The 24,048-nt window shown below is 37.2% G+C and overlaps 1 protein-coding gene across 2 annotated transcripts in view; it reads right to left on the reverse strand.

Moving 5' to 3' along the window:
- The window catches only part of KCNMB2 (potassium calcium-activated channel subfamily M regulatory beta subunit 2), a 231,519-nt gene that overhangs the window by 24,918 nt on the left and 182,553 nt on the right, over window positions 1–24,048 (reverse strand). For both annotated transcript variants that reach the window (XM_032407172.1, XM_032407173.1), the window contains one exon: window positions 10,255–10,377. In XM_032407172.1, the coding sequence (XP_032263063.1) occupies window positions 10,255–10,310 (56 nt within the window). In that variant the 5' untranslated portion in view covers window positions 10,311–10,377. The remainder of the gene's footprint in view (window positions 1–10,254; window positions 10,378–24,048) is intronic.

The raw sequence follows: 24,048 nt of genomic DNA on the forward strand, positions 1-24,048 counted from the left end.
GAAAAGTTTGAGGCATGGCTATAAATTTGGTTTTGAATATGAGAGATGTGCAACAATAGGTAAAGAGCATGAATTTGGATTTATAAGTTTGATGCAGATCTAGCCTTGGTATGTTCCAGAAAAGCAGTATGTTTGAGCTCTGTCGAGGCAGTCTTGGCTTCATGGTGAACTCTGAATCAATATGGTGGATATAAGTCAACATTTATAGATGGTGACAGCAACAAACAGTAGATATGGACAGTCTTTACTACATGTACAGGAAGCATTCTGTCCAAATCTTTTTGGTGAATGGGAGTTATTAATAAATGTACAAGTCAAATCCAACAAAAGTCTGGTAATAAATCCACAAGGCAAATCCAAGTATAACAAAATATCTTGCACAAAAACGGATTTTCAATTGTCCAATAAAGCTTTTTTTCCCAAGCAAATTTGGCACAATACAATTTTATTTCGAACTCCATATCTGGATAGCTTCTTAAAGTTTGATATTAGGACTCAGTCTATAGTTCCTAAACCAATTATTTATGAGATTATGTGATAACAAACATGGCTAGAAAGAGTAAAGTGTGTAAGATTTTTCTCCTTAGTCTTCCCTATTTAAATTCGGATTCCCCTGGTAGTTAGCCTGCTGGGAAAAAAATATTCAGATTAAGGCAGGGTTAAGGGTTATTTATTAATTCAAGATTCCCCTGGTAGTTAGCCTGCTGGGAAAAAAAAAATATTCGAGGTTAAGGCAGGGTAAAGGTTATTTATTAATTCATTTGTTTATTTGTCAATATTTTAAAATCCTCATAAGATGAAACACACCATGCTGAGTTCTGGGGATACAAAATGAGTAAGACATGTCCTGAGGGGGCTGGGTGAGAGACCAGTGAAATTGATTTGAGAGAAGAAAAGGGAAGCAAATCAATGTTCTGGGGCCATTTGCCAAAAGATCAGTTACTGAATAGCTAATTCACCAAGAGCCAGTTTGCTGAAGGATCACTTTGCTAAATGAATAGTTTGCCTACTTTATTACACTTAACATAGACTTATTTTAAGGAGTATTGTCTTAAGTATAGTAAATGAATATGCATGCCTCTTTGTTATGGATATTGTAAGAACACATTCAATCAAAAAGTAAATTTTTCTTATGAATATATTCTTTTTAGCAGCATTGTAAGATTTTACTTTTTTTCAAAGCTAAGCTTCCTAGGGAGACTGAGTCTCTTTTTAAATATATTCTTATGAATACATTCACAGATATATCTTTCTTGACTATGTGTGCGAATATATTCTTCTAATAGTTATAACAAAAATTTAGTGTTTCATTTGGGAGAATCTCAGTTTACACCTATTTTTTTCAAAACTTTTTTAGAATCATTTGCTGTTTTCCTAACATTTTAGCATCATTGAGATTCTTATGGAAAATTTCATACTGACTAATTTGATAGATTTGTCAGTTTTATCAATTAACCAAAATTTGTTTCTTTTAACTATTCATAAGGTTATGGTAATTAATTTTGGACAGGAACTTTAACAGCTTTTTGAAGATTCTGTGAAGTTTCATTTGAAAAGTTTTTTTTTTTTTTTTTGTCCTTATAACATCATCTTACAAAATGTTTAAGTTGTCTCTGCTCTGGTCCTGCTATTACAACAGGAGAGGTCTGGGTAAGAATGGTGGGACCCTCTGCTGGGGGAAAGTTGAAGAAGTTGAACTGTGCGTAATGTGCAGTTTGGCAACATGCTAACCCATAGAACTATGTACGGTTACAATGATCATATTGAGTTTCTGGCACATAGCTAAATTTGAGAAATTCATTGAAATAATTGGCTTTTTTTTTTTTTTTTTGTATAGTGGCTTCAGGCAAATTGACTATCACTGTGTTGGGTATTCCTTGAACTGGGCATTCAACAGACTGGTGGTAGTAAACTGTCCCAGGGCTATGCTTTATAATCAGGAAGGTGGTGTAGAAGTGTGCCAATGAAGGCTATAACTTGATTTCAGCAGCAATGATTAAGGGTCCTATAACAGACTGAAGTGAGTTTTTGATGAGCAAACAATTGAGAAAGAGAAGGGTATCCAGGCAGAATGTGAGAGATTAGTAGTTGAGTGTGGTTGGATTCTAGGATCTGGTGGGCGGGGGAGGCAGGCAACAAGCTGGTTACATACGCAGGGGCCAGAGGTAAGGGACCTTGTGTGTCTTCTGAAGTTAGAAGAACCATTAGAAGAATTTAAGGAATGAAATGATATAATTACATTTGTATTTTAGAAAGATCACTCATGTTAGTGTGGCTGGTTGTTTAAAAAAGTTTATGTCTGGAGGTAGGGAGAGGCTGATTCCGAAACTCTTCCCATGTTTCAGGTGTTTGATAAAAAGGAGTGGAAAAAAAGGAGTAGCAGAGGAGATGAAAGTTTAGATCCAAGCATCATTTGTGTCCGGAATAAGTAACACTGTGTATTTTAATGAGATTCTCTCCTCAGAGAAACAAAAGACACCAAGAGTGCTAGAACACAGAGAGGGCAGGAGGATAGGTCCAGAGCTGTGAGAGGACCTGGGGAGGGTGTGGAAAAGAGAAGTAGAGAGGATATGAATAAAAGTAAAGAATTCTGTATATCTGAAGTTACTTGGGGGAGATGCTTCAGAAACTCATACATAATAATTAACATACTGAATATTTATATTTACGTCATTTTGGCCTAATGAATACTGAGCTGCTTAAGAATTAGAGCCAGACCACATTCATCTTTGTAGGCTCAGTCTCTTGCATTTATTAGGGTCACAAAATATGTTCCTTTTATGTGGGCTAGAAATGACTACAATATGCTTAGGTTGTGAGGTAGCCAGCATAAGGAGGCTAAATGGCCAATTGAAACCGAATAAATCAGAGAACCATGGCTAGAACAGGCTCTTGGCTTTTTTTTTTCCTATCAGTGCCCATTGGACTCTACCATCAACAAATTTAATATTCTTTCCAGAAAAAGTTCAAGCTTTCCAGGCACTACTAGCTCTCATTTCTAGACTTCAAGGAAAAGTGTCTTCTGTTAGAGATTATGGGGGTGAATCTGTGGGGCAGTGGATTGCTGAGTGCCACCTGAGCTGAAATGAGCAGAGTTGCTATATATTTCTGTTCCAGGAACACTAAACCCGCTATCTCACATGGCAGACTGGGAGTGGCATTGATTAAAACAGCCATTGTCTGCCTTTTGTCCACGAAAGACTTCCAAAGACTTTTTGAGTTGTGCTTCTTCATATGTATGTCCTCTTCTATTAGTTCCAGATTTCATGTTTTTTCCCCTTGAGCTAGGAGGTGTATTTTTATGCAGTCCATTTTGATTAATTGAATTATTATTCTGTTTCCAATCTTTTAAAGTACACATTCTATTGGGTGAAATGTGCTTTGAGTTTTGGGAACAAATGACAGTCACTTTTAATATAGTCATTAATACGAAAGGTTTTGTCCATGAACCTAATGTTATTGTGAGCTTATTAATCCACAGGACTTCCCAGGAAGTCTTGTAAGATTATTTTATGAATAATAGACAAAAGATGAGAGCAAAATTATAGAAACAAAAGTAGGAGTTATTTCTTTTTAGTCCTGCCTTTAACTTCCCAGATCACACAATTTCCCAGTGGTATCTTAATTTTTAATTCTTATTTATTTTTTACCTGATCTACTAGCATATTGGAATTGATAAAAAGTCCGTAGTGAAAAATATAGAAGGAAAGAGAAAATTATGTGAATCATTTAGATAAGTTAAGGTATCCTTATAACCTAAAGCACCTTTGAGAAGTATTACCTTTATGTTGACCACATCATTTGGCTCTATTGCAATAATGTTATAAAAATAAATAACAACAACAACAAAAAATAACTAGAATGGCTCTATATATGGAAATAAAAATCAAGTTCCAAAGAACTCATGGGTCATAGAATAAAATGTGATAATTTAATCTATTAAGGACTTAATGATAATAAAAACACTGTAGAGTGACTAATGGGATGTGACTAAACCAATACATGGTTAGAAATGTATAACATTAAATGCTTGTATTAGATAATAAAGGGGCCTGAAAATTAATATGCTAGGCATCTAACTTAGGGAGTTATAAAAAGATTAAGAGAATATATTAAAAGAAAATATAAGAGGGAGATAATAAGTAATAGAAGATAAATTATATTAGAGGATCAATGAATTCAAAATTAATTTTTTGAAAAGACTAATGAAATAGACAAATCTCTGACAAGACTGATCAAGAATAAAATAGAGAAGGGACAAAAAAATATTAAGAATTAAAAAACCTAGATACATACAGCATGGATTAGAAAGATAATAGAGGATATTTAAAGCAACTTTAGAGCAAGACATTGAAAACTCTGAAATACATAATTTATTGAAATATACAGCAAATTCTTACAAATATATAGCTTACTGAAATTGATTCAGAAATAAGTAGAAAATCTAAACAGTTCTAAATTATTAAAAAATAGAATCATAAATTTAAAATATCCTCATAATGGAAATACCAGGCTCTGATGTTTTATAGGTGAGTTCTACCCATATCATACAAATCATTCTGCAGTATAGAAGAAGATGGAATGTTATACAACCTATTTATGAGGTTAGCAAATTTTGATGCCCAAAGCAAATCAGACAACACAAAAAGGAGAATTATGGACCAATTTCATTCATAAACATAAATGCAAAAATTTAAAAAACAAGTTGGCTTACTAAATCTAGCAATACATAAAAGTGAAAACACATCGTGATCAATTTGGGGCTATCCCAGGAATATAATGTTGGTCATCATTTGAGTATCTATTAATGTTACATATTATATAAACATATTAAAGGGTTACCATTATACGAAGAGAAACATATTTGATAATACTTAACATCCATTCATGATGAAAACTCTTACTCAATTAGAAATAGATAGGAACATTCTTAATGTGGTGAACAGTATAGAGGAAATACCTATAGTAAACCTGATACTTAATGGTGAAATGTTTAAAGGACCCTCTTTATGAGCAGGAACAAAGCAAAGATGTTACACTATTGTCTGTTTTATTTAACATATGGCATAGCATAATATGGAAAGAAAATAAATAAATGGTTTATTTACTGATAAAAAGAAGCAAAAATGTATTATTCACTAATGATATGACTATGAAGAAAATACAAAAAAAAATTTATAGATAAATTGTTACAATTAATTAGAAAATTAGCATAGTTGAAATAAAAGTTGATATATCATTTCCCTTCCCATGTGCCTGTAAAAGTAGAAAATGCAATTTAAACATTAAAAAATCAGTACTTAGGAGTACTTAGGAATAAATCTAATGAACTACGTGCAAGTTCTCTTTAGAGAAATTATAAAACTTTATTGGGAGACATTAGGGAAGACAAATCAATGTAGAGATTAATTATATTCAGAGAAAGACTTGATACATAAGGATGCAAATTTTCAATAAGTTGATTAATAGATTTCATAAAATTCCAGTAAAATTTCAGGAAATTCAATAAAAATTTCAAGCAGGGTAGGTATGACTTGACAAGCTGGTTCTAAGATTTATATGGAAGTATAAACATCTAAGGATAGCAAATACACTCCTGAGTACAAAAGAACAGGTGGGTGACTTGTCCTGTCAGGTGTCAAGATTATTACAATGATAAAATTTGTAAGCTCAAGGGTGGTGTCTGTCTGAGGTAGACAAAGTTGACCAGTGAAACAAAATGGAGATCCAGAAACATCCATGTGTATGTGGAAACCTAATATATGATGCCTGTGGGCTTTTAGATCACTGGGGAAAGGATATCCTATCTAATCAAAGGTGCTGGGCCAATTGGTTACCCACAGAGAAAAAAAAAAATTGGATGCCTACTTCACAAAACTCAAAAGTCAACTTCAGATGATTAAAGATCTAATTGTGAAAGGCAAACCTACAAAATGTTAAAGAGACTGTGAACTTGGAGTAGGAAGGGATTTCAAAATGTTCAAAAAATTGCTAACTTAGAACACATTAAAATAAGAACATATGTTTATGAAAAGTCACCATAAAGAAAGTGCAAGCAAGTATCAAACTGGGAGAAGCTATTTGTGCACAATAAACAGACAAAGGGTTAATATAAATTTTTACAAAGAATTTCTACAAATCAATAAGAAAAAGACAAAAAAATCCAGTAGAAAAATTGACTACATATTTGAATAGGTACTTCACAAAAAAGAACAAGGGAAATAGGCTAAGTCTTATTAGTAATCTGAGAAATGGGAATTGAAAGCACAGTGCCCTCTTGATTAATGAAAGTTAAAAATCTGAAAACCCTAGGCGAGGTTGTAGAGCATTGAAATCACATTAATGGCTGCTTCGGAAAGCAATGGCATTACCTGGTAGAGTGGAAGCTGTGCATACTTTTGAACCAAATATTCCTAAATTAGGTACATATCCTAAGAAATATTTGTACAAAGTGTACAAGGAGATACGGACAAGAGGGATTCTAGCAGCATTGTTGGTACAAAAAGAACTAGAAATAATGCAAATGTCTATTAGCAATAGACTGGATGACTAAATGGTGGTATATTCATATAATAGCATACTACACACCAGAGAAAAGGAGTTATAGCTACTCACATCAGCCCTGATAGATCATAGAAACATAATGTTTGGTGAAAAAAGTCAGTTGCAGAATAATTCATAAGCCATGATTCCATTTATATAAATTCTCCAAACGTTCAGAAGTAAACAATATATTGTTTAAAGATTCAAATGTGATAAACTCAAGAAGAAAAAGCAAGGGAATGATAAACAGAAAATTCAGGAAGGTGGTTATCTCTGGATAGGGGCTGGGAAAGGGAGAAGGGTGCTATTAGGGAAGTATCCTCAAGGGCTTAAAAAATTCTGATTGTTTTATTTTTTAACCTTAATGAAGGGTACTCAGATGCTTATTATTTCACCATCCTTTGTGTGTTAACATGATAAAAATTCCTTTATATCAGCTCACTATTCAATAAAAACAATCCAAAGAATATTTGATAAAAACTCAGCTGTAATGTCCTTAGCCGATAAACTCTCCCTTCTTTAAATTCTGAATGAGTTACTGTTGCTGCTGTTTTATTTTGCCGCCTGCAATTTAGGGATTAAACTAAGCTCACCTAACAAAGAAATTTGCTCAGAGATGAAAAAGAATTCCTTCATACTGCTCGTGTGTGGAATGGAGGATAAGGATAGAAATCAGGGTTTTGCATATACAGATGATCAGAACAAGGACTGTCTTTGAATTCAACAAATGAAAAAAATGTGAAACTGACTTCAACTTCCCTTGAGCCATAAGACATTTGGTTTCAGAATTTCCGGTGAACTTTTCCTTCCACTTGGTTGCTCTGCCTGTCTGTAAGCTATTTCCTGATGTTCCAGCTTTTGAGGAATCCCAGGGAAGCCAATATCCTGACCAGCTTGGCTGTGGTCTCGCGAAGAGGTGGTGTGGAGTGGAGCTGAGGACTTCTGGTTGCCTGGCCTCTGGGATTGCTGTAGGAACCCAGCTGCAAAAGCCAGACCCACAGAGGCCAGGTTTGCAGAATAAGAAAGTGAAGGTGGAGCAATTACCAGCAGTTCTGGGTAGTGCTGCCAGACAACATAGGTAATTTATTTCCATGTAATTAACTTGAGGACCTTAATTATCTAGACTCATTATCAGCCATCATCACCTTCATTATCACCGTGATCACTGCCACTAAGAGCATCTTAAGAGAGCAATAGACGCTGTTCCAAATCACTTTTAGAATCTGAGTCCTATCCTACAAGAGTCTTGACTTAGGCAGTGAAGGTGAAGGTGTGGTCAAGGGAGAGGCACAGACGAATGAACCAACATCAAACTAAGGATACTGGCTTAGTAGCAGATTCTGTTGCTGTATCCATTGGCTGTTTTTCCACTTGTCTTTGACTTTCAAGGCTAAAACCATGCAGATTGATTTCACAGGCCTTGGCATTTCTACCCCATAAATAAAGCTTGCTGAAAATTATTTCTTATAGTCAATATGTAATTATTTTAAATCTCATAGTTATTGGAATCATAATTTGAAAATAAAAAAATGAAAGTAAGTAATTCAAGAGTTTCATATAATTTTAATGGTGTAGAATATGAAGCTAATTATTGGCTACCTTTAACTCCACAAACATTGCCCATATATCATATCCACATGTTTACTATCTCTCCTTTGATATGCAATTTTCAGCTGTAATTTAACACAGTCTCTCCCCTGCAGGCTTGGACCTTGACTGCTGCTCCAAGTTTCTCATGTTTGAAAGAGCCTATGTAAGCTGTGGGATGGATGCAGGGGAGAGAATATGACCTTGAGTTCAAATTCTGATTCCATCACTGGCTAGTTGTCGGACCCTGGGAAGTTATTTAAAATCTCTGTGCCTCAGCTTCCCCACCTGTAAAATGGACACAATAATCTCTATCTTATAAATTAAGAGAGCAGTTTGTGTAAAACATGTAATATACAGTAATTGCTTCTTAGGTGTTAATCTTTTTGTAAAGAAATTGTATATATATATCAAAATATACTTAATTAAATTATTCAATGAGAATAAATAGAAGGTGAAATAAATCACACTTCACCTGCTCTGATGAAGTCTTCAAAACCTCAGACAGGCTAGCTACTGAAAGTCACAATATTGCTGTAGGGAAACAAAACCTCTGCCATTTTTCACCATCACACGTTGGTGGGCTTTTTTCTTTTATTTAGGAAATGAGATGACATGCAAAATATGGAATTTTCAAATGACACACCAAGTTTTAGTCTTATAGTAAAGATCTTGCTGAAAGAGGATTCACTTACTCGGCTTGAAAGCAAATGAAAAATAACTTGATTAAGCATTGAGAAAAAGCATGTGGAAACCTTGAGATGAACAAAGATAGGGAATTTTCAGTTGATCTTGTGTTGTGATGAGCACTAGGACTTTGTTCAAATGCTAGTTGCCTTCTGGGCTGTAATTTTACTTAAACATCATATCATTATTTTTCCCATAATTAAGATAGTATAACACATTACAAAGGACTTGGAAAATGGAGAAGTGAAAAACATGTTTTTCCTTCCCGGCTTTTTCCTATGTATACATATTTTTGTTGCTGCAATCACAGTTTGTATGTAATTTTTCAACTTGATTTTTCAGTTACTATTATGTCAAAGCATTTTTAAGTGCTAAGTGATATATTACATTCCATGATTTATTTAACAGATTTTCTATTATAAATACTAAAGTTGCTTCCAAGTTTTTTTGCTGTAATATATAGTTAATGCAAAGAACAATTTTGGTTTCAGAATTTTTCAAAGGATTTCCTCTGTAGGTTAATACTTTAAAAGGAAAAATAAAAATACCAGTTCTCAAAACTGCATTCAAGTAAACCTCCCTCAGGTCCCTTCTTGTGTCCAGCATCATTTATCAAGCCTGGTTTCTATTGGATTCTGCAAAGTTGCAATATGCTGGTATAGATAGTGGTGTTTTAAACTTCACCAAACCCAAGAAATAGTGTAAGGTCAATGAGAAAAGAGAGAAGGAGAAGAAAACAAATGGAGAAAAAAACGAATATTTAAAAATGGCCAGAGAATTTTATGAATGGATTTATTCCCTAAACCCAGGTGGGGGTGGGGGTGGGGGCCTGGACTGAGCTGTGTAATTGTCATTTTGTCTTTTGTGAACATTGCCTTTGCCTTTCAATCTTTCTTCTCAATCCTCCCTTACCCGAGACTATTCTTCTAAGGACTTTGAGGGCTCCATGGACTTGTCCATCCTCTTTTCATCCTCACATAGTTTCTGCTTTTCTTCCCTGCCATATGTCCTTGAAATGCAACTTTCATCATTTTGGTTCAGTATTTACTGAGCATTTACTGTGTGCTGGGTACAGTGGTGGGGGCTAGAAATTCAAAGGCGAGTAAACCACAAAGTCTGTGCTGGTCAAGATGATGGTGGGAGGCTGTGAGTGAATGGATATCTGAAAGCAGGACTGGAACTAGCCAAGTGATGAGTGGGTGTGGATGTGCATGGGTGAAGCGCATTTCTGACAAGGAACAGCCTTTGCAAAACTGCACAGAGAGTGCAAGGGGAAAGGCCAAAGTTTCAGAAAGCCTACTCCCTCGGTGTAGAGCCCATCCCATGTTAACACTTGTGAAACACAAAGCTCAGTTGCCTCATGCTTTCCTACTGGCATCCTGTCTGTGTAGTCAGGTTAAATGATTCTGAAAAGCCCCCCGAATCCCCGTGATTTACCTTTTCTCATCATGTCTGTAAGATGAAGAGGTCCGACCACTGGTCCATATAAACATCTTAGAGGATGTTGGTCCAGGGGCTCCTTTCCTTATGGTGGAAGTCCTGGAGGAGTGGCGGAAAGACCTAGACGGGAACATACTGAAGTTAAATCCATTACCTTAAGTTTGGGAACTCTGTAACAACAGCAACCGATAGCTTTAGTGGACTGACTCTCTTAAATAAGGTTTCTGTTGCTACAGAGCAGTGCTTCTCAAACCTGGCTGCACATTAAAATCAAGTTTTTCCAAAGGTTCCTCGTTGTTTCTAACGCACTGCCAGGGTTGAGAGCCACCGCCGTAGGGAAACACGGCTTTCTAATTGGTGTTAACATCATATTCCTTCCCCACAAATCTAATTTTGGTATGGTTTCACACCCTGTACTACACTGTATTTTTCCAAAATTTTGGTTCAGATTTAGATACTAAAATTCTCTTTCTCCTTTCCTATTCAAACTGTTTTCCTTGATGCTGACAGATGTGACATATTGGTGACGGAACATCATCTTTTAAATATGCTCTGCTGTTGCCAAAGCTGTGGGTTTGTTCCATGGTGGCCGAGTCTCTGAGGAAGTCACAGAAGCAGAAGACGAAGCAGATACTCTCTGACTCCCGGAGGCCAGGTTTATAGGATCCAGAGTCAAGCTCTTGGAGGAATGTTGTGTTCTCTTGGTTAGGATTTGGCTTATGGGTTTAATTTTTTCATCTCCAAGCATAGCACTAAAAGTAGTTAGCTATTATAATTTATTTTCTACATAATAATCATTTTTTAGGGATTTAGAAACATGAAATATCATAGAATCGTAATCACATCTGAAAGTTAAAATAATATTGAGCTAATGGAACAAAGGAAGGAAGGAAAGTGATTTCTTCATGATTCACAATCACTTGTGGCTTTCCTTTTGGTTGAACACTATATTAATGGGAGGCATGAGACTGGAAATATTAGCTATTATATGATATATTAGCTACTACATGTCAGGCACTTTGCATATATTATTTATGCATATATCATGAGATGTATATGCATACATTTATGTTGTGCTGATATTATGAAAACTGCAAGGTGGATGGTGCTATTATTTCCAGATTACAAATGATGATTCCAGGAGATTGAGATATTTGCTCAGATTTAGAAAAAGTGAAGCCATGCTCCAAAACCAATGTCTGCCTGCTTCCAATTTTCATGCTCTCTGTAGAAAGATATATTATGGTCTTAGCCCAGTGATTCTCAAACTGTAACATGCATATGAATTACCTGGGGGATTCTGATTCAGTGGGGTCTGGGGTGGGGCCTGAGTTTCTGCATTTCTAACAGCTCTCAGGTGATGCTGATGTTGAAGGTCTGCAGAAAACACTGAGCAGCAAGGGCCAGAGCAATGGTCTTAGAGTGAGTGGTTGGCTAGAGGCCCAATTTTGTCACTACCTAGCTGTGTGGCCTTAAGAAAGTCATTTAACTTTACTAGGGCTTGGCTGTTTTTAATCTGTAACATAGAAAGTGTGAAACAGAGAACCTTTACGATTGCTCTCAGCTCCAACATTTTGTGATTCAGTAAATGGTAGAATGAATCTAGGCATATTCAAGGCATTGTGTACTGCCTTTCTGGGACTAGGTCTAGGAATAGATCTCCTTCTGCAACCCTGGGGTCAGCATCGGAGATAGAAGGAACAGAGGCCAAGGGGATAGCAGGGGCTTGGTAACCCGTATAGACGCAAGAAGTCATCCTCCCATCCCCAGTCTCCTAGGATAAATGGTGGGAATTAAAGGATACACCTAAATGGATGCCCTCATCAGTTTTAGAAGGGCTTAGAAGTTGAATCTGCTAGCTCTTTAAATGACTTGGATCTGAGATATTTAAAGTTGGTTACGTTCCTTTTTGAAGATCTTTAAAACATATAAAATAAGATAGAGATTAAATCCATTATTAAAGCCAGTTAGCCTTCAGGAAATAAGAATGATTTGAATCCATGTTGAATGACCTACTCCATAAGAATGATTGACTTAAACTTCCAGGAAGTTATTTCAACACTGACTCTGGCGGAATCTTCTGCTCACCTTAGTCACTCCTAAAGGACTAGGGATGTGGAGTAGATGGAAAAGTGACACAGTCTTGAGTTAAAGTAAAGCAATAAATTACTGAGGTCCTGCCTTGTTACTGGTTATTAACCAGCATTTCATAGACACACCATCCATATTATAAATGCTTTGAAATCATTCCAAGGGAAAGGAGCTGCAATGATTTTAATATGCTTAGGATACTTTCAGGCTATGTGTCATTATTCTAGCATGGCACACTTGCTCTGTTGTTTTAAGATGATATGGAAAGGGGAAGACGAAAGATGTATTCATTCTAATTAACTGTCTAAAGCTTGTTGGAAAGGACTTAATGACTCCTCGGGTTAGTCCAATAAGTGGATTTGGAGTTTCTCCAGCCCAGTTTTCTTTCATAAAGACAAACTATTATTTAAACCCTGCTAGGTTTGTTGTTAATTAAAATGAAAGGGAGTAGCTGCTTTAAGGACAACAGTATAAAGGTTCTGTGGAAGGTGAAAAAATTTCCAGGCTTCAAAGAAACACCCAGGATATGTTAATGGAAGCTGGTTTGGAGGTTTTCTCGGCTCAAAGGCAGTCCTCCTGAACTGTTAAATAATTACCTCAACTCCACTCACTTTCTAAGACAAGGAACATCTCATTTGAGTTGTGATTAGGAAAGTGATAAAGAGACAAAAAAGCACTTTCTACAACTTTGTAATTTGGAATCCTAGCATCAGCAGAGACCTGCATTAGCAGAGGCACGGGCTATGGGCAGCGGGAGGCAGCCTGGATCCAATTCCATCATGAAGTGACTTAGGACTTTCAGTGAACCTGGCAGAGCCATGACCGTATGACTGCAGACGAATGAAGTCTGAAAACCAGCAACCCTAAAAGACGCCATCTCAGCCTTGGATGAAAGCAGGTTATCCGCGAGACTGTAACAATTTCTTTGGGTCAGGAACCTATAAAGGGCCTCTTTGCATTGCTCAAGCACACCCCTCGGGGTTTCTACTTCCTTGACTCAGTTTGCGCCTTCTCTCTGCCTCCCTTCCCCACCTGGTGAATGAGAGCCTTTGTTTCCAGGGCCGGCTCGGATGTCACCTCTTCTGTGAAGCCTTTCTTTGACCCAGGTTGGCAGCTTCCTCTGCTCTGCTCTCAATTCTTGGTATTCAACCTCTGTTAGAGCAAAGCATGCTCTACCCTGCTTGTACACAAATCTGCCTCCCCTGCTAGGCTGTGGGTAATGCAGGGCAGGGCTGCACCTTACGCACCTTTATGGCACAATGCAGTTCACACAATGCCACCCTGGTTATGTTTGCTGCCCGACCATCTCCCTATCCATTTGAAAACATGATTGTCGATATGACTTTGGCCTCCTGCGCTGGGCTCACTGCTCCTGGGTGCAGCTGTGGCTCCTTCCTGACACTTCCCTGAGTTCCAGATGTCCTTCCCTCTTCCCACTCCCACTTCCTTCTCCTGACTCTCCTGCTCCCTCTGTCTTTTTTCAGTGACTTGGGCAGAAAGTTCTATTGCTCGCTGGATTATCATGCAGTAAGGTTTTCTTTAGAAAGGCAGCGTGGTCCCGGGAGAGCAGAGGGGCCTATGCGTTTGTTTGCCTCCGGGCATCACCGCCTACCGACTATGTGACTTTGGACAAGTCCGTTGAACACCACTACATCCTTGTTTCCTCAGCTGCAAAAATGGGAATGGTGACATTTGTTTTTCTGGGTTGCTTGGAGAATTGATGAAATAACAGACGCAAAATACCTAAAGTAGGATCGAGGCACATGGTAGGAACATACTAAACATCAGTTTCTTTCTTTTTTCCTCTGTTGTTAGTTTTGATAGCAAATGGACTGGATTTTATCTTTTTCTTTAAAAAAAAAATCCAATTAACTTGCTTTGTACTTGTACATCGAGATTATTGATTTTTTTTTTTTCTATGGGTCAGTGGCACTCTCAATAGAGGAAAAACAGTTTTCTCAGATACTGAGATAATAAAATCTGAAGTACTTCCTCATTCATATTAAGTTCTGATACCTATCCTGAGCAAGAAGAGCAGAAAGAGAGTGTCCCTGAACCCTGGCCACACCTTACAATCATCTGGGGAAATGTCTAAAAAATACTGGGTCTCTAGCCAGACCAGTAGAACCTTTGGGGTGGGGCCCTGGCTTTGGAGTTTTGGAAAAAGCTGTTCGGGGATCCTGCATCGGGGTTGCAGCCAGGGTGAGAAACAATTGTTACAAATGCTCAGGTTCTGATTTCATTTCAGTTGAATCCTTTATGGAGACTCCTCCTGTCTCTAGAAGCTTCAGCGGGGGGGTAACAGTTCTGAGTCCTACTCTGTGCAGTGGCTTCTCCACTGGTACCCATGTCGAGGCCTTGAGGTGACAGCCGCAAGGACAAGTGGCATATGAGGCAGGGAAAGAGCATGTGGATGCAGTTTTCTGGTGTCAGTGGCCTTGAGCTGTGCATATGGGATGCTCTTAGCGCACTCGGCTTTATTAAACAGCAAGCAGGAGCCAGCAGAACTATTTAACACATAATTACATGTCTAATCTTGCGTAAAATTGTAACACTAATGACATCACAGCAGCAACTTAAAAGGTCACTCTGAGCACAGAAATTTAGGAATGCTTCTAATCTGTGAGACTTTATCTTTGCAGACGGCAAATTACATGTTCTCCGTAGGAACTGAGTTGTTTTGGCTTCAGGGCCTTTGGAGGGAGAAGCCAAATGTATGGTGATAATTTTAGACCTAGTGATTGAATTTAGAAAACACTGGTCCATCTTAAGAGCAGTTTTAAATGTCTTGGGGATGTTTTTTTCTCAAAATAAACTACTTCGTCTTGTTTTAATTCATTTGGGTGTCCATTTGATGGCATTTCTTACATGTCTTGTAGGTGCCAGGCACTGTACTGGGTGATGGGGGCACCAAGCCACCGTATCTGCTTCTAAGGAGTGCACCATCTATGGAGGAGTCAGGATAATAAATCAACATTCACTCTACCACAACTGCTCTTTCTAAAGGGTGCTGTGACTTCCCAGTGGGCATATCTAATAGTTACTTGTCTCTTCACATCTTACTTAACTTGCTCAGCTTACTGAATTTGATCCTAATATTGTTGGTCATTTTCCACTTCTAAAAATGCTTTACAAACTTGATGCATAGGATAATGCTCTCTTGTTTCTCTTTCTCACTCTCTAGCTGCTCCTTCCATTTCTTTGTTGGGTTCCTGTTTCTCTATCTGCCCCCTAAATGTTAGTATCATTTGGGGGACTAGCAAGTACTCTTGAAAAGTCTCTTGACTTTGAGAAGTTTTATGGATCTTGGATACCAGCCATTTATCTGTAGTGTCATTTGCAAATATCTTCTCCCATTCTGTGGGTTGCCTCTTTGTTTTGTTGACTGTTTCTCAAACTCAACACCCAAAAAACAAATAATCAAGTCAAAAAATGGGCAGAAGACGTGAACAGACACTTCTCCAAAGAAGACATACAAATGGCTAACAGACACATGAAAAAATGTTCATCATCATTAGCTATCAGGGAAATTCAAATGAAAACCACATTGAGATACCACCTTACACCAGTTAGAATGGCAAAAATTGACAAGGCAAGAAACAACAAATGTTGGAGATGTTGTGGAGAAAGGGGAACCCTCTTACACTGTTGGTGGGAATGCAAGTTGGTACAGCCACTTTGGAAAACAGTGTGGAGGTTCCTCAAAAAAAATTAAAAATGAGCTACCCTATGACCCAGCAATTGCACTACTGGGTATTTACCCCAAAGACACAGATGTAGTGAAAAGAAGGGCCATATGCACCCCAATGTTCATAGCAGCAATGTCCGCAGTAGCCAAACTGTGGAAAGAGCCAAGATGTCCTTCAACAGATGAATGGATAAAGAAGATGTGGTCCATATATACAATGGAATATTACTCAGCCATCAGAAAGGATGAATACCCAACTTTTACATCAACATGGATGGGACTGGAGGAGATTATGCTAAGTGAAATAAGTCAAGCAGAGAAAATCAATTATAATATGGTTTCACTTCTTTGTGGAACATAAGGAATAGCGTGGAGGACATTAAAAGAAGGAAGAAGGAAGGGAAAAATGAAGGGGGAGAATTGGAGGGGGAGACAAACCATGAGAGACTATGGACTCTGAGAAACAAACTGAGGGTTTTAGAGTGGAGGGGAGTGGGGGGATGGGTTAGCCCAGTGATGGGTATTAAGGAGGGCATGTACTGCATGGAGCACTGTGTTATACGAAAACAATGAATCGTGGATCATTTCCTCATGTATTGTATGGTGACTAACATAACATAATAAAATAAAATTAAAAAAGAAAAGAAAAGAAAAGAAAAGTCTCTGGACAATGCCTCCTAACAGGAATGTGAAAGACCTTTCTTTTCCAGTTTGATGCCTGAAAGACTGAGTGAATGGCTCTGTTTGCGGCTCAGTGGTAGAGGTAAAGAAGTGTATTGCTGAACACTAATGGCCTTTTTGAGAAGAATCAAATAAAAGAAAATGGGTTCTGTGAATTATTATTTCAGACTACTTTTCAACAGTTGGGTTGACAATGTACAGACTCCTCTGGCTAGAGATGGGTGTGGGAGTTACCTGCGACCTCTGTCACATATGTGGGGCAACTGTTGTTCATGTAATCAGGATGTGTTTGACTTCTGCTTCAGGAGGACGTAGCCCCAGTTAAATAATGGACCTGTCCTTTAGCCTGCTGCTGACTTGGCTCATTGAACTTAGCACTTCAGAGGCTCTGGGCTTCTAATCTTCACTCTGTAGCTGAGTAATTGTATGAACAAAGGCAAAACACTCCTTTTTCCTCAGTGTTGCCACCCGTGAAAAGATGACTGTGGAACTGAACTCTATTCTTTTAGTTAATTCAGTATTCATTTCTTCATTAACAAAAACTTATTATTGAAGATGTAACATACGGCAGGCACTGAGCTAGGTATTAGGGATATGTTGGTGAACACAGCACGTATGACCCTTTTTTTGTGGACCTTATGGTCTAGAGGAGGGGACAGACTGGTCAGACAGGTGTGCATGGGGGCCTTTAATATAAGATTGTTATGCATGTGTGTAATGAAGTAAGTTTTGCATTATATCTACATCAAAAATGACTATCTCAGGGCTTAGTTGAAAAAGCTTTGAAATTAGTTTCAGGTTGAAATCCCAGTTCTACAACGCAGTAATTATGTAACCTAAATACATTGTTAGACTTCCCTGAGCCTCATTTTCCTCATCAAGAAAATCAGAGTAATAACAGATATCATAAAGATTCACCATGCAGATAATTTGAAATAATGTATGGCATTGAGTAGGCACTCAGTAAATGTTAGTGTTTTTCATTTGGAGGAAATAGTAGAAATTTTTTTTCCCAAATTGCCATACCAATACATCAAGCCCTTCTGCTTGAGTCATTTAAAAAAAAAGTCTTATGTAGAAATGGAATACACATTTCTACATGGGCTTAATTAGTCCAGTATTCCATAATTCATTTCTTAATGAGCTTTTCAAGCGGATAATCACAACTGATGTTCAGTTTGATTCCTTCTATGCTACATATTTAAAACTGGTTTAATTGTTAAACATTCACTCTGTTGGGCATCACATATACACAGCTGGTGTAAGAAAACCTGCTCATAACTCACGTGTGCCTCAGATTGGTACAAATGACAGATTTATGCTGAGACCATCCATCTCTTCTCGGTGAATGTGGTTTAATTCTTCTATTTCAGTTGAAAATCAAGGATGCCAAACTATAATAGCTTTTTTACAGAGAAGAGCTAGAAATGCCAATAATAAACATAAAGGTATGAGGTTCTTCTCCAGACCTATATAAATAATGCATTTATAGGCATTGTTTCATTTAATTCTGTAACCCATAGGAGAGCTCTCAATATTTACCAAAGAAGGAAAGTGATAATCAGAAAAGTAAGTTATTAGGCTTAAGTCACAGAGTTATTAAGTGATGATGTCCGATTTTCAATCCGAGCCTGTCTAACCCCGAAACCCATGCTCTCTCAACCTCTTTTGAAGTTTTGAGAGCCCTTTTGCCTCCTGGCCTCTAATTCCTCATATATAACATGAGGGAATTGAAAGAGATGAGTCTAAGTTTCCTTTCATCTGAGAAATTTTATTTCGTTCCGCTTTGGAGAATTGCAGCCAAGGTCTGTTCCTACGACTTGACTTCTAATTTGTCTTTGGTGAGATATAATTTCTATTTTACATTCTATTAATTTCTTAAATGAAGTCTTCAGTAATACTCATGGGAAAACTAGTAAAGTAGACGGAGGAGAGATTAAGCGCCAAGTAAGATGGCAAAATGAAAGCCCCCCAGTGATCCTTGAAAAGGTTTTCTGTAGACCCAGGCATTGCTGTAGAGTTGGACATCTTGGGTACAAACCTTGTTTTGATGTTAGGATTCCAACAGACTCTTCTACTAATTTCTCCTACTCCCTAGGCTGCCTCCCCATACAGCCCATCTCTAACCCAATTGTTAAATCATCACTCTATCCCAAGGGGGAGCTATGATAGTTGAAATTTTAGATGCTCTAGCAGACTGGTGAGAGAGATATTTTGGGGGCAAAAACATATGGTTCATAGGTCCAGCTGTGGTGGTCACTGAATGAACTCTATTTGTCCATGGCCTCTCCCAGTAGGCTCTCTGAACTGACTACTGATAATACATGTAAAATTCTACTTGCTGAACTTGCTGTTCTCAGCCCCAAATTGAGTATCCCAGCTCTTTCTTTTTGCCAACAGGACCATTCCTTTGATTTATCCTTGTCTTTAACTGCTAAATGGAATAGAAACCATGAGCTCTGAAAGCAGAGAAAACTTGAGTTCAAGCTCCATTTCTGCCCTTTTGCTATCAATATTACATTGGATACAAGCTAATTAACTTCTCTGAGTCTCAATTTCCTTACCTATGAAATGGAAATATGATGCACCCCTCAATATTTGTTGTGAGGATTAATTAAAATAACGAACCTGACATTATTGGCAGCTATTTATTTATATGTAGCTATTTATTTATGTGTACATAAATAAATGTTTATTTATATATCCTAATATAGCTAATATGCCAAATTAAGACCGTTATCCTAATGAAGGGATTTGAAATAGAATTCCAAAAAAATCATTGAATACTAGCTGGAAGAGGTATCAGAAATATTCTAGGGCATATGCCAGTATTGAGGCTTGGTGGTTTTGGGTTTTCTTGGATAGTTAAAGTTTTTTAAGACTTAGATAAAAGGCAAATGTGTCTAATTACAAAAGTAGGTTTTTACAATGCAAAGGCACTAAGCTGGCAAAGGAAAATATTTTTAAAATTCTAAATCATACTTTGATCCAGTGGAAGGAACTGTACTTAAAGATACAAGAAAAAAAAAAAAAAAACCAGCAGCAGAAATAGTGATTCCTTTTTGATGGCTACAAGTTGAAGAAAAACCCATTCAAACTATTTAGACTTTATGGTGAATAAATATGAAATTAGATAGTCCTTTTTTAAATCTATGATTTTACTATTGTCTGGAAAATACCTGATATGATAACTCAGTTGCTGGGGGGATAATTACAATATAAATAATATAAATACCTTGGGATAGTTTGCTTAAAGAGCTTGAATCTTCTGTTTGTTCCCTATATGATTTTGGGTTCCATATTAGGGACTAAGAACCTAGGAGACTAAGAGAAACCACCTAAGAAGATGAATGAGGGTCAGAAATTAGAATCCTAGTTATTCTTCAACCCACACATTTACCTCTAAATGACTACACAAATTGGAAAGAGGCAGCATGGATCAAGGAGGCAGATGGGAATCACTTTTACCTCTTACTTTCATTTCTTCCTTGCTCTCTGACATGGGATGAGTTAATTAACCTCTCTAAATCTCAATTTCCTTATCTGTAAAAATGAAGGTTGTAATGCCTCCAAAAATTGTTTCAGTATTTTCAGTATTAAGTGAGAAGACATGTCAAATTTCTGGGACATCATGGGTACTAATCAACGTAAATCTCTCCCCAGAAGGAACTGATTTGTTTACCTTGTCCAACATCTGTTATCAAGACCCAGACGAACGGTCCCTTTTCAAGTAGGGAAAAACAGCCAATGCATATGGTTGGTTTCTTGAAAAAATAGACACCAAACCATTTAGAAGCATTGACTGAAAGTTGCTTCATATTAGAAGATGTTAAATATATAGGGATGAATGAAAGAAGTGATTTTCCTGTCCCTCATACCTCATCACTCAGTCTCCAAATTCTTGTATATAATTTCTTACTGTCTCTAGAGAACCACTGTCCAATAAATGTATAATATGAACCACAGATGTGATTTTAAGTTTTCTAAAAGTCACAATGAAAAGAATAAAAAGAAACAATAGAGATTAATTATAATAATAAATGTTATTTAACCTAATATACCCCAAATATTGTTGACATGTAATAAAATAAAAATGATTAATGGAATAATTTACACTTTTTACAAAAACTAAGGCTTTAAGATTCAATGCATATTTTATATTTGTAACACATGGCAATATGGACTAACCACATTTGAAATGCTCAATAGGCACATGTGTCTAGTGGCTAGTGTTTTTAACTATTTCCAAATCTACCTTCTGTCACTACATCAATTTTTGCAACAATAATACATCATCAAGAACAATAATTATTTTCATTTATTGAGTACTTGCCATGTGATGAGTCCTGTGTTTTATGTGCATCACATTGACAACTACCCTATTTTATGGAAGAGGAAACTGAGGCTTAGAGAGAGTAAATAATCTGAAGGTCATACAACTTTTTTAAATGGCAGATCTGGTATTCACATCCAGGTCAGTTTGATTCTAGTGTCTATCATGCTATCTGTCTAGATTCCTCGAATAGCCTCCTAACTGGTTAGTAGCCTTACAGCAGGACATTTTGACACAGTATGTCAAAATAGGCACTTCAGATTGTAATACCATTATTTTATTATTATTACCAAGTAATTTTTGTCATAGACATTCCCGACCTTCAGCCATCTTTGAGCCTAAACCTATCTGTCCTCACATTCATGAGGACCAGCCAGACCCTCATTTCATTCCCAAGTCACTTAGAGGTGTAGGGCTGGGGTGAGGTGCAGGGATGTAATCAGTGTTCAGAGTGGACCAAGATTGCTGGTGAAAATGCCAGCATTGTCCCTAAAAAAGGGTTGAAGTTTCCTTAGCTGATTCCAGATCTAGAGCAGGTGCTATGCAAGAAGAATCATACCAAGTAACAAGGCATCTATCAAAGACTATCAGGATCATTTCAAAAAGATTTAGGAACTGACTTAAAGATGCAAAGAAAGAACAATCTGACTGTCAATCAGAATAATAATAAAATAGATGGAAATATAGCAAATATGTTTCATTTGTGATTTCACAGTATTATTTTAAAAAACTAACTGGTTACCATTAGAAGATGCTAGGAAACAAACTTACTACTTTGAAAATTATTCAGTATAGGGAAATAATCATTTATCCTACATTTTCAATATTAACTAAAGCATTGGGAAGCCAAATAGTAGGCAAAGTAAAGTTTCTCTTTATAGAAGCCTTTCATCTAATTAAAGAGGATGGGATATTAGAATTAAACTATTATCATTTTTCAACTCCTAAGAAGCCAAAGTTCCTAGACTTTGATCATCAATGACTGTTGTCATCAAAAAAGAAAGCCAGTCACAATATCAATTATGAATTAGTCTTGTCAAGAAACCCCCAAACTTGAATCTGATCAATCCTCTGGAACCAATGAACAATTTATGGAAAACAAAGAGAACAGAAGAAATGTTATAAAATATAGTGGGAATGCAATCATTGAAATTGAGACTTTGAGGACAGACAACCTGGAGTCTTTAATAAATAATTGCTAAGATAAGATAGAGAAGGAACTTGTAGATTAAATGAGACTTAAAAAACATTATTTACCAGTTGTAGTGTGTGAATTTTATTTGGATTCTGATTTATAGACTGTGAAAAAAAAGTCATGTTCTCTTCTGTTTTTAATCTTTATTGCAGTCCAGTTCCTCTTGAAGTATTTTTTCTAAGCATACTTTTAGTCAGGTTACTTTTGCTTAACATCCATCAATGGCTTTCTATTATCTGTAGGTAAACCCAAGGAAGATTTCACAGGCTCTATGTGCTCTACTTTAAGGAAGATGTTATGTGTGAACTTTAAGGAAGGTTTCCTAGAAGAAGGGGAATTGATAGGATAAGAAGGGGAAGAGTATTAGGCAGAGTTTCTGGGAAGGACAATCAAATAAGCTCACTGATGTGAGCATAGTATGTGGAGATTGGGTGGGAGGTTGGAACTTCTTGAAGTGTAGGGTTGATGTTGTGTAGCTGGAGAGTGAAGAGCTATGAAAACCAAGTCTGGGAGGAGTTGATACTTGTTGCATTGGGATTCATCATTGTATTTTCTTTTTGCTCCCTAAGTATCAATATAAGATGAAGCTCTTCTTGAAAGCAATGATTCTTAATCATTTCCCCTTCGTGACACACATTCACATCACTTTACTCCATGAGCATTACCAAGTTCTGAAGGTCAGGCTGCAGCATAGGTCCCCAGTTATGCACCAGCTTTAATGCCGTGGCCTTTATAACCAATCACAGTGCAGTGTGTCTTGTTACGCCAGCTGAAAACCCCTCTTGTGGTGGTGGTGGTGGTAAGGTAGAGTCCAACAGCTGGTAGCAGGAGTTGGGGTCAAGAGTGCTGGAGCTACAGGGAGGAATGTTCTTCTAACTGGCTAATAGAGCCAGCAGACAAATCCAGGTCAAAGAATGAAGTGCAAATACAAACACCAAGGATTATATTCAGATTTAAAGACTGGCCACAGTGTGTTCCCAAGAGAGAAAGGTGGTTCAGGACCATGGGGAATGACACACTGGCTTCCTGTCCTCTCAGGATTTGAGACAAGCTTGGCTCCAGAATGCAGGGAGTCAGCCTGGAACAAGTGGGGGAAAGGATCCTGGCACAAGTGAGGCAGACTTGGAGGCAAGTGCTTTCCATCTTTATTCGTGTGTGACTCTCTGCTTTCCCCCTTATTGACTGTGTGGCTTTGAGTTGACAATTAAGCATACCTTAGCTTGTTTCCTTATTTTTAAAATGGAATTATTATTGGCAAATGGAAGGAAATCAATCAGGTAGTTCTTTTTAATGGATTTATCTCAAAGCTTCAGTTATGTCAAGGTCAAAAGATGACCCATTTCTTTTTCCGGAACATTCTCACCTTATATAAACTGATATATAAAATCAAAATAAAGCTCTTCTCAAATTCATGTTTTCCACATTGCTTTCAAAACACTTCAAACGAATTGTAGAGGAAAAAGATGGTCATTGTTTCTTTCAAGGAACAGAATTCTGTAAGAAACAAAAAGAAATGCAGCTGCAGTAGCCAAGGATAGCTGCCACTTGAGTACATTTGGCTAGAATAGTCCATCATGAATTGTTGGGCCAGGGAGATTGTTTCAGTTGCTGTGGCATACATAGATCTAGAGTTTACACAGCACTGGATAAGCAGGGTTATTGAGGGAAACTAGATGACAAACCAACCTAAACTAGTGTTAGTGATATAAATATTTATGTTTTATGGAATTTACCAAAAAGAATCAATTACTATAAACACCTATTCACTGCTATCTGACATGGTAAGCCCTTTGTCATCTGAGA

Source organism: Phoca vitulina, unplaced genomic scaffold (assembly GCF_004348235.1).
Source record: "Phoca vitulina isolate PV1807 unplaced genomic scaffold, GSC_HSeal_1.0 scaffold8, whole genome shotgun sequence".
Taxonomy (NCBI): Eukaryota; Metazoa; Chordata; class Mammalia; order Carnivora; family Phocidae; genus Phoca; species Phoca vitulina.